The 13,312-nt window shown below is 34.8% G+C and overlaps 1 protein-coding gene across 1 annotated transcript; it reads left to right on the top strand.

Moving 5' to 3' along the window:
- Positions 1–11,531: 11,531 nt before the first annotated feature.
- Positions 11,532–12,971, top strand: LOTGIDRAFT_157542 (hypothetical protein; the record flags this gene model as incomplete). The annotated part of the gene is made up of 3 exons (XM_009049751.1): positions 11,532–11,984; positions 12,435–12,544; positions 12,890–12,971. 3 exons carry the CDS (start codon positions 11,532–11,534, stop codon positions 12,969–12,971), a joined length of 645 nt encoding a protein of 214 aa, XP_009047999.1.
- Between the last annotated feature and the right edge of the window lie 341 nt (positions 12,972–13,312).

Consider the following 13,312-nt stretch of genomic DNA (forward strand, 5'->3'; position numbering starts at 1 on the left):
TAGAGGTAGCTCGAGCCAGTGGCCCTAACGGGAAAATATTAGCTCAAACTGCAAGTAGACCTAAAGAGAATCAGTCCAACCGGATAGACAATTTTGTTGATTTCTGTACACTTTAGTTAGCCAATAATTGGAATTGCAATAATTACAATAAAGTTTTGCTTTGCCCAATTTATCAAAAGTTAAAGGTTTTGATTTATTGTTCACAAACGGTAGGCTGTTTTTGATATCATGAAATTATTTATTAAACATTTCCATCGTGTGAATCTAAGCCATTATGAAATTGGCTAACATAGCTAGCACAAATACTAATCACGTCAGCCTTGAAAAATAGCAATAATTCATTTAGAAGGATATTAAGGCAAATACAAATCAATAATGCCACATAAAGTTAGCCACAAAAAAGACGTTAGGCCAAACCAAGACGAAGTTAGAATTGTACTGTATATTTCAGATGAATGTCATCGTATATAATTTTTTAAGTGCATGTAGATATACATTATAAAGAAATTTCTGGGTTTTTTTTTTCTAAAAGACTGGAGATTCAATCACTGAAGAGAGCAAGGTGTGAAACGATACAACGCAGCAAAGATATATTTATTCTTGTACAATACACTAAAATACAAACACAACATATTAATGAGTTAAAAATAGGCCTACATTTCAACAGTTCGTGAACAAATTACGCGCTATAAAATCATAAAAACAGTGGCTTTGACAAATATGGCGACATTTTACTGAAATCTAACATTTGGCTACGAATACAGAGATAGGATCAATCTATCTATCTACATTTCGAGTCAAACCTTGGGCGAAAGTTCGTTACGATACCAATTATTGACAATGTGATGGGGTTGTAAAGAGGTTTTCTAAAAAAGAAATTGTGTATCCGGGACATTGACATGTTCCTTTAGCATGGGTACAATGATAACGAGCATTAAGCCGTTGCTCTCACAATACCATATTCTCGTCACTAATTTTGATTGGTAGAGAGTTTACATTTCATAGCTTGCGAATCAATGACTCAACAAAGCAAGCACGACTACTTAAATGAGTTATTACCCCACTCATTCGTCGTTACTGAGAAAAACTGTGAAAATTAGTTTAAAATAGAAGGAAGCGTTAGAATTTTCTAAAATTTGCGATGAATATTAAGGGCACGTGTAAGTACCTTTCTGTAAAGTTTCACATCGAACACTGATCGACAAGCGGGTTGGTGCGAATCTGCAACAGTTTCCGATGACTCTATGAAGGCCGCCAATTTTAATCATCGTACTTTTTCTCAAATATTACGTGATGACGTATGTTCTGTAGTTAGTTAGCTACGTGATACACTTCATTGCTATCTACGCCTTTTATATACGGACCGAGCATAACATAATAAAGCTACTCTTTTGTTAATATTTCAAAACTTTAATAATAATTATTTTAGGTTACAGGTAACATTAATATGAAAAGAAAGTTGATCATTTGTTCAAGTGGTGGAATGATTTTACTCTGTGTTGTACTTACGTTGAATAGGCCTATGTCTAAATTAAAGAGCATATGTAAGTATAAGAATTATTGTATTTTCAAGAATTTTATAAGTAAGTAAGTAGGTGTTATTCAGAAACCCATGTATATGGTATATGAATACAGACATAGTACAATTTTAGTTTATATACAATGCTTTTAATATAGTAAATAATAAATAAATAAATGAATAATGAATAAATAATGAATAAACATACAATAATCTACAATAGTTTATATACTTATTTTCTAAACTAATATATATAATGTTAATCTGGTCTAGAATGATTTTTATACGCCCACATGAAATGGGGGGTGTATATTTCCGTCACCCATTTCCGTCGGCCCGTCCGTCCACAATTGCTCGTAAACACTCTACAAGACACAATTCTTGACTGATTTCGACGAAACTTGGAATGGTTGTTTGTAATCACCCAAGGATGAACCCTATTGAAAATCAGACGAATCGAAAAATATTTACTATGAGTTATTGCCCTTGTTCACGAAACGCTCGTAAACACTCTAGAAGGTGCAATTCATGACGGATTTTGATGAACTTGGTATGAGTGTTTGTAATCGCCCAAGGATAAACTCTATCAAAAAAATTGAAAAATGTTTAGTATGAGTTATTGCCCTTGTTCTTGAAAACGCGTTCAATTTTAGCTTGTAAACTATGGAGGTCAATCGTATTCAGAATTAGATTCTATGTACTTATGTCTAATACATACGCCACGATTCATCTGTGCAATGTTCAAAGACAAAATACCTCTTTTACTTATGTCATAATACGTCTAATTCATAATGCAAATTATTATATGTACAATGAACATAGCATAATTGTCTTTGCGTCTTCTACATGGCACTAGTTACATTACATCTTCGTCTTAGTATCTTCTACATTGCATTAGCGAACGTGTTTTATCTTGACTGCATTATCTTTTTGTGACTTGAGGGCGGAGCCTATCAGCAATATTAAATCATACACAATAACTTCTCCCGAAGATACTCTGTGATGGACACTGACCACTAATTTATTTTACATCATTATTGTAGTCTTTATTGCATTCAAAAGCCAAATTTAATGCGTTTTGATCATGTCATGGGCAATAATGTACATCAATTATGAATAACTCACTTTACTCCAAATAAATTTATTCAAGAAATGTAATGATTAAAAAAAACATGAACATATACCCAAAGGATAGCCAATTTATAGAATCATTTTCAGATAGCCTCCTTTGGATGGTGCTCTTGCTAACATTAAAATACTCTGCAATCTGTTGTATTGTATATTTACATGATATTAAGAACATGAGATGCTCAGGAAGAATAAAAATTTTAGGAGCACCAACAGTTCCACAAGAACTGGTTACACACAAATGTTCAAATGATCCGCCAATGCTTCGGTTTCTGGTTTCAACAATTTCACGTTCAATAAAATTTAAGCACTGTGAAAGGTGTAATTTATAATTTTAGATATATGCTTAGATTCACCAAGTGATCGACCAGATTCTATGTCATTAGCTATGACATTATTAAGGTCTACGTCTTACTGAATAAAGGTTCAAAACAGTTGTAAATTAGTAATATGACCAGCAGGTGTAGCCTAAAATACGCAGTCAGCCAACCTTTAACTCCCCTAATGTTGCAGAACAAATTCAAAACATCAGTATTTTTCCACGATAGTTCCTGAACATTTTGCAATGTGTCAAATAAAAGCCAGGTGTTTCCTTTGAAATCAGACTTCAAAAAATGAAATAAATGGAGTTTTACGTCCTACTTTTCTGCACCATGTGGGCTAATGAAGACGGGCAACGCAATGCAGGGTGTAATGGGGGAAATTTTGCCAGGACAGCGGCTTTAGCCTAATCTTTTTCGATGTCCAACTGTCGAGGGATCTTTAACGTGCACAGTCTGTAGCACATGGGGCTTTAGTTTATTGTCCCATCCGAACGACTAGACGCTTTTTCCATGTCAGCCCCTCTCACCTGCATCACTGACAATGGGAAACCGGGGACAAAAATCAAAGATAAACAGGGTTTCTAATTATACAGTTGAATAATGATGTAAAATAAATTAGTCGTCAGCGTCCATCACAGAGTTCCTCGGGGAGAAGTTATTGTGTATGATTTAATATTGCTGAAAGGCTCCACCCACAAAACACAAAAAGATAATGCAGTCGGGATAAAACACGTTGGCTAATGCAATGTAGAAGATACTAAGACGAAGATTTAATGTAACTAGTGCAATGTAAAAGACGCAAAGACAATTATGCTTTGTACAATGTCGAAAGTGAAAGGACATTGCACGTATCACTTTAGGTATTGTGTCGGTGGTTTTATGTAATTTAACATTTGCATCATGAATTAGACGTATTATGACATAAGTAAAAGAGGTATTTTGTCTTAGACAAGTACATAGCATCTAATTTTGAATACGATTGACCTCCATAGTAAACACTCAAGAAGGCACACTGCTTGATGGATTTTGACGAAACTTGGTGTGAGTGTTTGTAATCACCTCAGGATAAACCCTATCGAAAATCAGAAAAATATTTAATATAAGTTATTGCCCTTGTTCTTGAAAACGCGTTCAAATGTTAGTTCGTAAATACTCTAGAAGGCACAATTCTTGATGGATTTTGACGAAACTTGGCATGAGTGTTGGTTATCACCCTTGGATAAACCGTATTGAAAAACAGAAAAATTGAAAATTATTTAGTACGAGTTATTGCTCTTGTTCTTGAAAATGCGTTCAAATTTTAGCTTGTAAACACTCTAGAAGGGACAATTCTTGACGGATTTTAACGAAATTTGGCTTGAGTGTTGGTTATCACCTACGGATGAACCCAATTGAAAATCAGACGAATCAAAATATATTTACTATGAGTTATTGCCCTTGTTCTTGAAACGCTCGTTAACACTCTAGAAGGTGCAATTCATGATAGATTTTGATGAAACTTCTTATTAGTGTTTGTAATCGCCCAAGGATAAACCCTATAAAAAATCAGAACAATTGAAAAATATTTAGTATGAGTTATTACCCTTGTTCTTGAAAACGCCTTCAATTTTAGTTTGTAAACACTCTAGAAGGCACAATTCTTGATGGATTTTGACGAAACTTGGTGTGAGTGTTTGTAATCACCCAAGGATGAGCCCTATCGAAAATCAGAAAAATTGATATATATTTAGTATTAGTTATTGCCCTTGTTCTTGAAAACGCGTTCAATTTTTAGTTCGTAAACACTCTAGAAGGCACAGTTCTTGACGGATTTTGACGAAACTTAGCATGAGTGCTTGTTATCACCCATGGATAAACGGTATTGAAAAACAGAAAAATTGAAAAATATTTAGTATGTCTTATTGCCCTTGTTCTTGAAAACGCGTTCACATTTTAGCTTGTAAACACTCTAGAAGGGTCAATTCTTGACGGATTTTAACGAAATTTGGCTTGAGTGTTGGTTATCACCCAAGGATGAATCCTATTGAAAATCAGAAAAATCGAAAAATATTGAGTATGAGTTATTGCCCTTATTCTTGATGACGCGTTCAATTTTTAGCTTGTAAACACTCTAGACTCTTGACGGTTTTTAACGAAATTTGGCTTGAGTGTTTGTTATCACCCAAGGAAAAAGCCTATTGAAAATCAGAAAAATCGAAAAATATTTAGTATGAGTTATTGCCCTTGATCTTGAAAACTCGCTCAATTTTTTAACGTAACCACTCTAGAAGGCACAATTCTTGATGGATTTTGACGAAACTTGGCATGAGTGTTTGTTATCAACCTAGGATAAACCCTATTGAAAATCAGAAAAATTGAAAAATATTAAGTATGAGTTATTGTCCTTGTTCTTGAAAACACGTTCAATTTTTAGAACGTAAATACTCTAGAAGGCACAATTATTGACGGATTTTGACGAAACTTAGTTCGTAATCACACACGGATGAACCCTATTGAAAATAAGAAGAATCGATAAATATTGAGTATGAGTTATTGCCCTTATTCTTCAAAACGCGTTGGTCAATTTTTAGCTCGTAATCATTCTAGAAGGCACAATTATAGAGGGATTTTGATGAAACTTGGTGTGAGTGTTCGTAATCACCCAAGGATGAACCCCATTGAAAATTAGCTTTTAAACACTAAAAGGCATGATTCTTGCTGGTTTTTGACCAAATTTGGTTTTATTATTCGCTGAAGATTGAATATTTGCCTTCGAGAGTTTTCACGAGCTAAAAACTGAACTTCTCTCGACCCCATTAAAGGTACCGGTTTCTATTGGTCTATGACTGCGTAGCCTGTATCTACAAAAATAGATACAAATGTGTTTTGGTAACTCATTGAGGTATGGTTCAAATTCGAAGTCAGTTTTAAACATTCTATAGTACTTTACCATGCTTGGATAAACTGATCCTTCAATCGCATTTTCAGCACGGATTTAAGCCAGTTACGGTTAATATTTTCGCCTTGGCTGTACCATATGTATGAAAACACAGTTTTATCTAGTGTGTTTTTTACAAAATCTAACCATGGACTTGTTTTAAGAGTATTTTTGAATGTTTCCCTGAACAGTATTTAACCAGTACAGTATTAATGTAACCTTAATGGCAATTTCTAGTGGAAAGATCCCTAGCCCTACATAGATCATGGCTTAAGGTGTTGAGGTTTTTACTCTAAAAACAATTTTACAAAATTTAAGTTGCAGTCGCTCAATATCTTTTAGAGCAGTGCATCCCCATATTTCAGATCCATACATTAAGATTGGTTTTCGGGGAAGTGAGGGTTTGATTCTCCCAAATGTACAGGCCTAGGGTGGAGCAGACATTTTATTTAGAAATTAGGATTAAGAGTCTTGATATTGGGTTTTCTTCTGTTCTTATTCTGATCTGAAATTAGAAAAAACAAGTAAAGAGAAGTAAAGTATCTGTTATGTACTGATTGTATTTTAGTTTACTATAAACAATATTATCATTTAAGTTCTTATTTTTTGAATATGCAACTATCATTTTCTGCTTATAGACATGGGGGAATTTCTCTTGAAGGCTCTTATAGTGGGCATGAACTAAATTGCTTGCTCGATTGCTGGTTGTATTGAACGGGACAACAAAGGGTGCTATGCCTACATTATGGTGAATATTTAATCCTATAGGTCTTGCTGTATTCAATGACTCAATCCAATGGGCTTCCCTATAGATACCTTTTGCCACAGATTGACTCTATTCAAAGGCCCGTCTATAGTCAACAAGCGTGCAAAATAGCCTTTTACCCGTACTTAAATAGAGATCTATTAAACATTTAAGGGTGTATATATGATCTATCGTGGAGAACCCCTTTCTAAAACCTGCCTGTTCTTGGCCAATAACATTGTTAGCATCTAAAAACTGTGTCAGTCTCTCATTTAAAAGTGATGTAAAGAGTTTCCCAAGACAGCTAAGTAATGTTATTCCCCGGTAAATATCAGGGTTTTTGGGGCTGCCTTTGTTTTTGTAGATGGGTTGAATGATGCCCATGGTCCATGTGGATGGGATATGTCCAGACGATATAGAATAATGTTCTGGTAAATAGGTACCATAGGTGAATGATACATTTGAGAAAATCATTTAGCACATTGTCAATTCCAGGTTATTTATAGAATTTTAGTTTATTAACACAATTGAGTATTTCTTCCTGGGTAAAATCTTCATTTAGTAAGGAATTGTCAACATTTTGGATTTAATCATTCTCTTGTAATAGGAACTCTTCTGCCTGTGCTGGGATTTCATCGCTGGCATTCAACTCTCGAAAGTGAAAATGTTATCAAGTATAATAGCGAACTTACATATCAATTAGCGATGGATTTATATTTTAATTATTGATATAAATAAAATATTAAATCAACTTATATTATCATATAGCTAATCGATTATTGGACGGATAATACTAATCGAACAAATTGGTTGCTTATGGTGGGAATATACCAGATTTTCCGACGAGTACTTAAAGATGTTCTTGTCGTTCGTGGTAAAACCTTGCTTATTGTTCGATTAATTGGTGATTAATGTATAAATCAAGTATAAATATGTTAAATCTGTTGTTTTGTGTTGGTTGAAAAACAATGTTTGTATTCTTCACACACAGCTGACAGAACAAGGTCGCGAGTTTAATTCAATTCTGTTTAATGGTTTCAAAATGTTCAAATTTTTCTTTAATTGTTGAATCGTTGTTTTAAATGTTATCAAATTCATTGTCACCATGAATATACATGTACATGAATAAATGTTATATTGATGAAGTCATGGTGTATTCATTAAGGTATTAAAGGCTGTGTGAGAACCAGTGCAAATTCAAGTTGGTGCGTAGTGTCCTTGTATAGTACGTTAGACATACGAAAAGTTTCAGAGCCATATATGGTAGCTGTTTTGGTCTATAGTCTATATTCGGCCGAGTACTGTCTGTATGAATAAAATCTGCCTTCAAATGAAATGAAACATCGTTCTTCTTTGAGTCGAAAGGTCGTATATCCTTACATTTTGAAACAATCTAAAATTCTATATGACACAAAATATCGTATATCGTATTATTGAACATTTTTTATAAACGTTTAAATCATTGCCAAGTAAATGTTATGTACATGTAACATGTTGCCCATGTAACATGTTGGAATACTTTAAAACATTAATGCAAAACAAGTAATTAGCATATATATTATACTCTTCAAAAAAGAAACGCATAATTGAATTTTGTGGCTGATAATAAAACAAACACCAAGGATAGAAAATAAGATATTTTATATAAGTAAGTAGAGATGAATGGTCGAGAGACGTTTAAAAAGTTCACAAATTATTAAACGTCTCGAGACCTTTAACCTACTTAAAATACAGTCACTGATTACATTTTGCAATGATTACAATTTAACCCTTGTGCTAGAACTTGGGGTATTTCGGGACCCCAGCACCGATTTTTTCGAATTTCCAAAATTCCATCGAAGATAGCAGTTTGGTTATTTAAAACATTGTAGCTGAATGAATTTTTAACCTGTTCATGATCAGTCTCCTGTGCAACAATCACAATTAGCGGATATGTTACCCTTTTAAATTGAAACACACCATGCTAGTATGTTTGGGTATATTTAGACCCCAGATAAATGCAGTGCTGAAACTGGATGTCAGTAAATAATATTAAATTGTAATCTGTCCCTAAAGCTAGTTATCTCCCTTTATTTACCACATGGTTTGCCTAGGTCACATTTGGTTGATAACATTGGATTTTTATCTTCATTTTATGTAAGTAACAATCTTTTTTGTGTTTCATAATAAGTTGATTTTATTTCAAAAACAAATATAATTTCTATAATTTTCTTTATTTATAATGTAAGTTCAGAAAAATCAGAAGTAATCATGTCCAGATTGTGCAAGCCATGATCAACAAGGCAACATACATATTTTCTTGAAGGTTGTGTGTTTGAAAGCCTGGGGTTCTTTTGGACCCCAAATAAATAAAAGTATTACATGCATCAGATAAATACTTTTTTGTCATTTCAGTATGTCGAGACAGTGTAAAATAAGTGCAAATGAAGTCTTGGAAAAGATTTTACAAGATGAAAGTGGTAGTGAATCAGAATTTTCTGATTGTGGATCTGAACCTCAATATTATCCACCACCTGATTCTGATTCTGATTCCACTACAAGCGATGCTGATGTGGCTGTAGATATTGATGAGTTGTCTGATAAATCAGGTGAATCTGAAAATGATGAAGCTGTTGAAAGTAATGATCTTGTAGGAAAGAGTGGCTTAGTATGGAGTTCTAATCCCCCAAAAATCCACAGACGCCAGGCTCAGGACATACTGAAAGAAAAGCAGGGTCCAAAAAAATGTGAATTGGTAATTAGTGCAAGGTCATCGCTTAGTTTATTCATCACAGATGAAATCATAATGATTATTGTTAGGTATACTAATCAATATGCACGATCTGTTTATCAAAGCTGGAATAATACTAATCCTGAACATGCTAAAGAGTGGAAACCAGTTGATGACATTGAATGTAGGGCATTCATAGGTCTTCTTCTCCTTGCTGGTGTTTATCGCAGTAATCATGAATCATTGAATGAACTCTGGAGTGTAGAAGCTGGCCGCCCTGTTTTCAGGGCAACAATGACCTTGAAAAGATTTACTACTATTCTGAGGTTCTGTCGTTTTGATGATAAAAACACCAGATTGCAGCGAAAGGAGGTAGATAAGCTTGCACCTATATCAGATGTCTGGGCAATGTTCAACCAAACTCTTCATAACCATTACAAACCAGGAGCATTTTTGACAATTGATGAGCAGTTCGTGCCCTTCCGAGGACGATGTTCATTTAGGCAGTACATGCAAGCCAAACCGGCTAAATATGGTTTGAAGATTTGGTGGATATGTGACTCAACCTCAACTTTTCCACTACATGGTCAAGTATACCTTGGTAAGGCTTCTGATGGTGTTCGAGAAGTTAATCAGGGATCACGGGTGGTTAGAGATTTGATGACGCCATGGCTGAACACAGGTCGAAATGTAACGACTGACAACTTCTTCACCTCAATACCACTAGCTAATGATCTTCTTTCAAACAACACAACAATTGTTGGAACCCTTCGAAACAACAAAAAAGAGTTACCACCTGAAATGAAACCGATTAATAAGAGAATACCACAATCTTCAATCTTTGGATTCTCTGATAATCTATCTTTGGTCTCTTACGTACCCAAGAAGGGCAAGGCGGTCAATCTATTATCAACTATGCACCATGATAAATACATTCCAGAGGATGGCAACCCTGCTAAGAAACCTGAGGTAGTACTATTTTACAACCAAACTAAAGGGGGTGTAGATAATTTAGATAAGTTGGTATCAACTTACACATGTCGTCGAAAGGTCCTTAGGTGGCCAATGGTGATTTTCTTCAATATGCTAGATGTAGCTGCTGTAGCCGCACTGCTAATCTGGATATCAAAGTTCCCACAGTGGAAAGTTGGTTTGAAGAGCCGAAGACGTGCATTCCTTTGAGAATTGGGAAATCAATTGACAAGTGAATTGATTGAAAGGCGATTGAATAATCCAAGGTGTTTACAGGCCGGAGTTAAAAGTGGTCTTGTATCTATCGGTTATAGTTTAACAGATATTCCACAACCTGAGGAACCAAGCAGTAAACGCAGATGCATCATTTGCCCAAGAGAGGCTGATAGAAAAGTCAAGTCTGTTTCTAATACTTGCTCAAGGCCCGTTTGTAAAGATCATTTTGCAAAGATAATAATATGTGAAGACTGTGCTGACAGATAAGATAACATTTTACTAAAATTTTGCATAATTTCTCCGGGGTCCTCAAGTACCCCAGGTGGTAAAATTTGAGTTTTTTATATATAATTTTCAAATTATCAATAAATGTTACAACCATATCAAGTTAAGTTAGCTATTTTTGAAATCTTGACCAATTGGTCAATAATTGAAATAAAGCAGATGCACTCTGCTCATCCCTAGCTCACAACCCGACCCTTATATAATATTCCAGATAATAAGTATGGCTTGAAACCAAGATGACTTTCACATATCGGTATAACTTTCATCTTGAACACTTTATTTGGTCAAAAAGGAGTCCTTATGAAGTATTATTTTCCATACCAGAGCATATATTTCATGTTCTTTTTTTGAAAATTCCCATTAAATAATAGGTGTCCCGAAATACCCCAGGTTCTATCCAATGTTATTTAAACGACGTGCTAGCACGAGGGTTAACCACGTGATGTTTAATTAAGTTGATAAGCACGGTTGTTAAAGAAAGAAACACGATAGAGCCAATAGTTATCGCTCTTTCTGATCACGTGACAGTCTAAATCTTACGCGCAAAAACCTTGTTATCAATGACAGTGTGCAATAATTTCTGGATTTGATTTTAAATTGATTTACCAAATTTGAATGTTGAATGGGCATCCCTTTCGGAATTCGGATTTATGTCTGATTTAGGGGAATTAATTGAATCAAAAAGTGACGAGGAACTATTAAAAGCCACGGCAGACATGGACAGACGATATAATCCACACTGTTCGGATGTAAGTGATTTTGAAAATTCCAAATATACTAAAAGTGACGAGGAATTAGTGCTATCTGCAACTCAAGTAGAGAACATGCGACCAGTGGTAGACAAAACTTATTCAACTAAACGATTTGCTGAGCCAATGACTGAACCGCAATTGAAATCACTTTCTTGGACTCGCCTTCCTGCTAATTCAATCGCTAAAAGCAATTGGGCTTTACGAACTTTCACAAACTGGAGATTACACAGAAATTCAATGAGAAGCAAACCTTGCGTAACGAAATTTCAACTAGAATTGCTTGAGATGGACAATAGTACGCTAAATGAAGCAATGGGCTATTTCATCACAGAAGTGAAGGTCAAGACGGACAGGAGAACAAAGGGGATACTATATATGATATTATTGTTGCTTTGCAATATTATAAGAGGGCCGATGGTAGGATTGTCAACCTCCTAGACGATAACGATTTCAGATATCATAAGTGAAGAATCAGAAGAAATTTTGTGGAGTAAGGGCTTCTTAGGTTCTGAAACGCCTAAGCAACTCTTGGATACTATCGTGTATCTCATTAGATTAAACTTTGCCCTCCGCGCTGGTAAAGAGCACAGTAATCTACGAGTTGGGGAAAATTCACAAATTAGAAAGTGTGGTGAAAGTGATTCCAATCGCTACCTCTTATACACGGAGGATGTGTCAAAGTCGAACCAGGGTGGTCTTAGACATCGAAAATTGGCTAAGAAGAGTGTTAGAGCTTACCAAATTAAGAAAACCCAGAGAGATGTCCAGTTCTATTGTTTGAAAAATATTTAAACTTCAGGTAAATAGTTTTGAGTTTTTGAAAGGATGTGCTCCTCTAAATAATTGCTGCTCCAACTTACTAACCAGGGTGGTCTTAAACATCGAAAATTGGCTAAGGAGAGTGTTAAAGCTTACCAAAATAAAGAAAACCCAGAGAGATGTCCAGTTCTATTGTTTGAAAAATATTTAAACTTCAGGTAAATAGTTTTTAGTTTTTGAAGGGATGAGCTCCTCTAAATAATTGCTGCTCCAACTTACTCATTTAAACGATCATTTTTTCATAATTAAAATCCGACCTTTGGTACCTCAATAATTTCATAATTGCGTAAGGGAGGAGGACAGTTTGAGTTCAGATCCTTTACATTCTGATTGTAATAACGCTGCTAAAACATTCTTGAGGAAAATGATTTTGGGGTTATATAGTTTCATATATGGTAAGATATACATTTATCTAGATTTTATTAATAACAGTACCTTCCCAAATTTCCTACTGAAAAATCAGACTGCCCCTTTAGAATTACTTTTTTTTATTGATATTACAGACCCAGTAATTGTAAGAATGACCTATTTACCTGCAACCCAGAAAGCTCCACAAAGGAAATGATTGGTAGACATCTAACCTAATTGGCATCCACACTCTACAGAATATAGTGAAAGATATGTGTTCCAGGGCAGGATTTTCTGGCAATTTTTCAAAGTATTCGCTCAGAGCTACTGCAGCAACGCGATTGTATAATGCCGGGATTGACGACCAACTGATAAGGGAAAAAACCGGCCATCGTTTAAACGCCGTGAGAGTATATAAACGGACATCTGAGGATCAATTAAATAATATCAGTGACATTGTTCAAAATAAACGAAGGAAATGCTCAGATGATGGTGCTGCTGATGTTGGTAAGAAATCAAGTGATGGTGATGGACATTAAAAGAACTTAATTTTGAACAAGGAAATTTTAAAATCCACA

Source organism: Lottia gigantea, assembly GCF_000327385.1.
Source record: "Lottia gigantea unplaced genomic scaffold LOTGIsca_14, whole genome shotgun sequence".
Lineage (NCBI taxonomy): Eukaryota > Metazoa > Mollusca > Gastropoda > Lottiidae > Lottia > Lottia gigantea.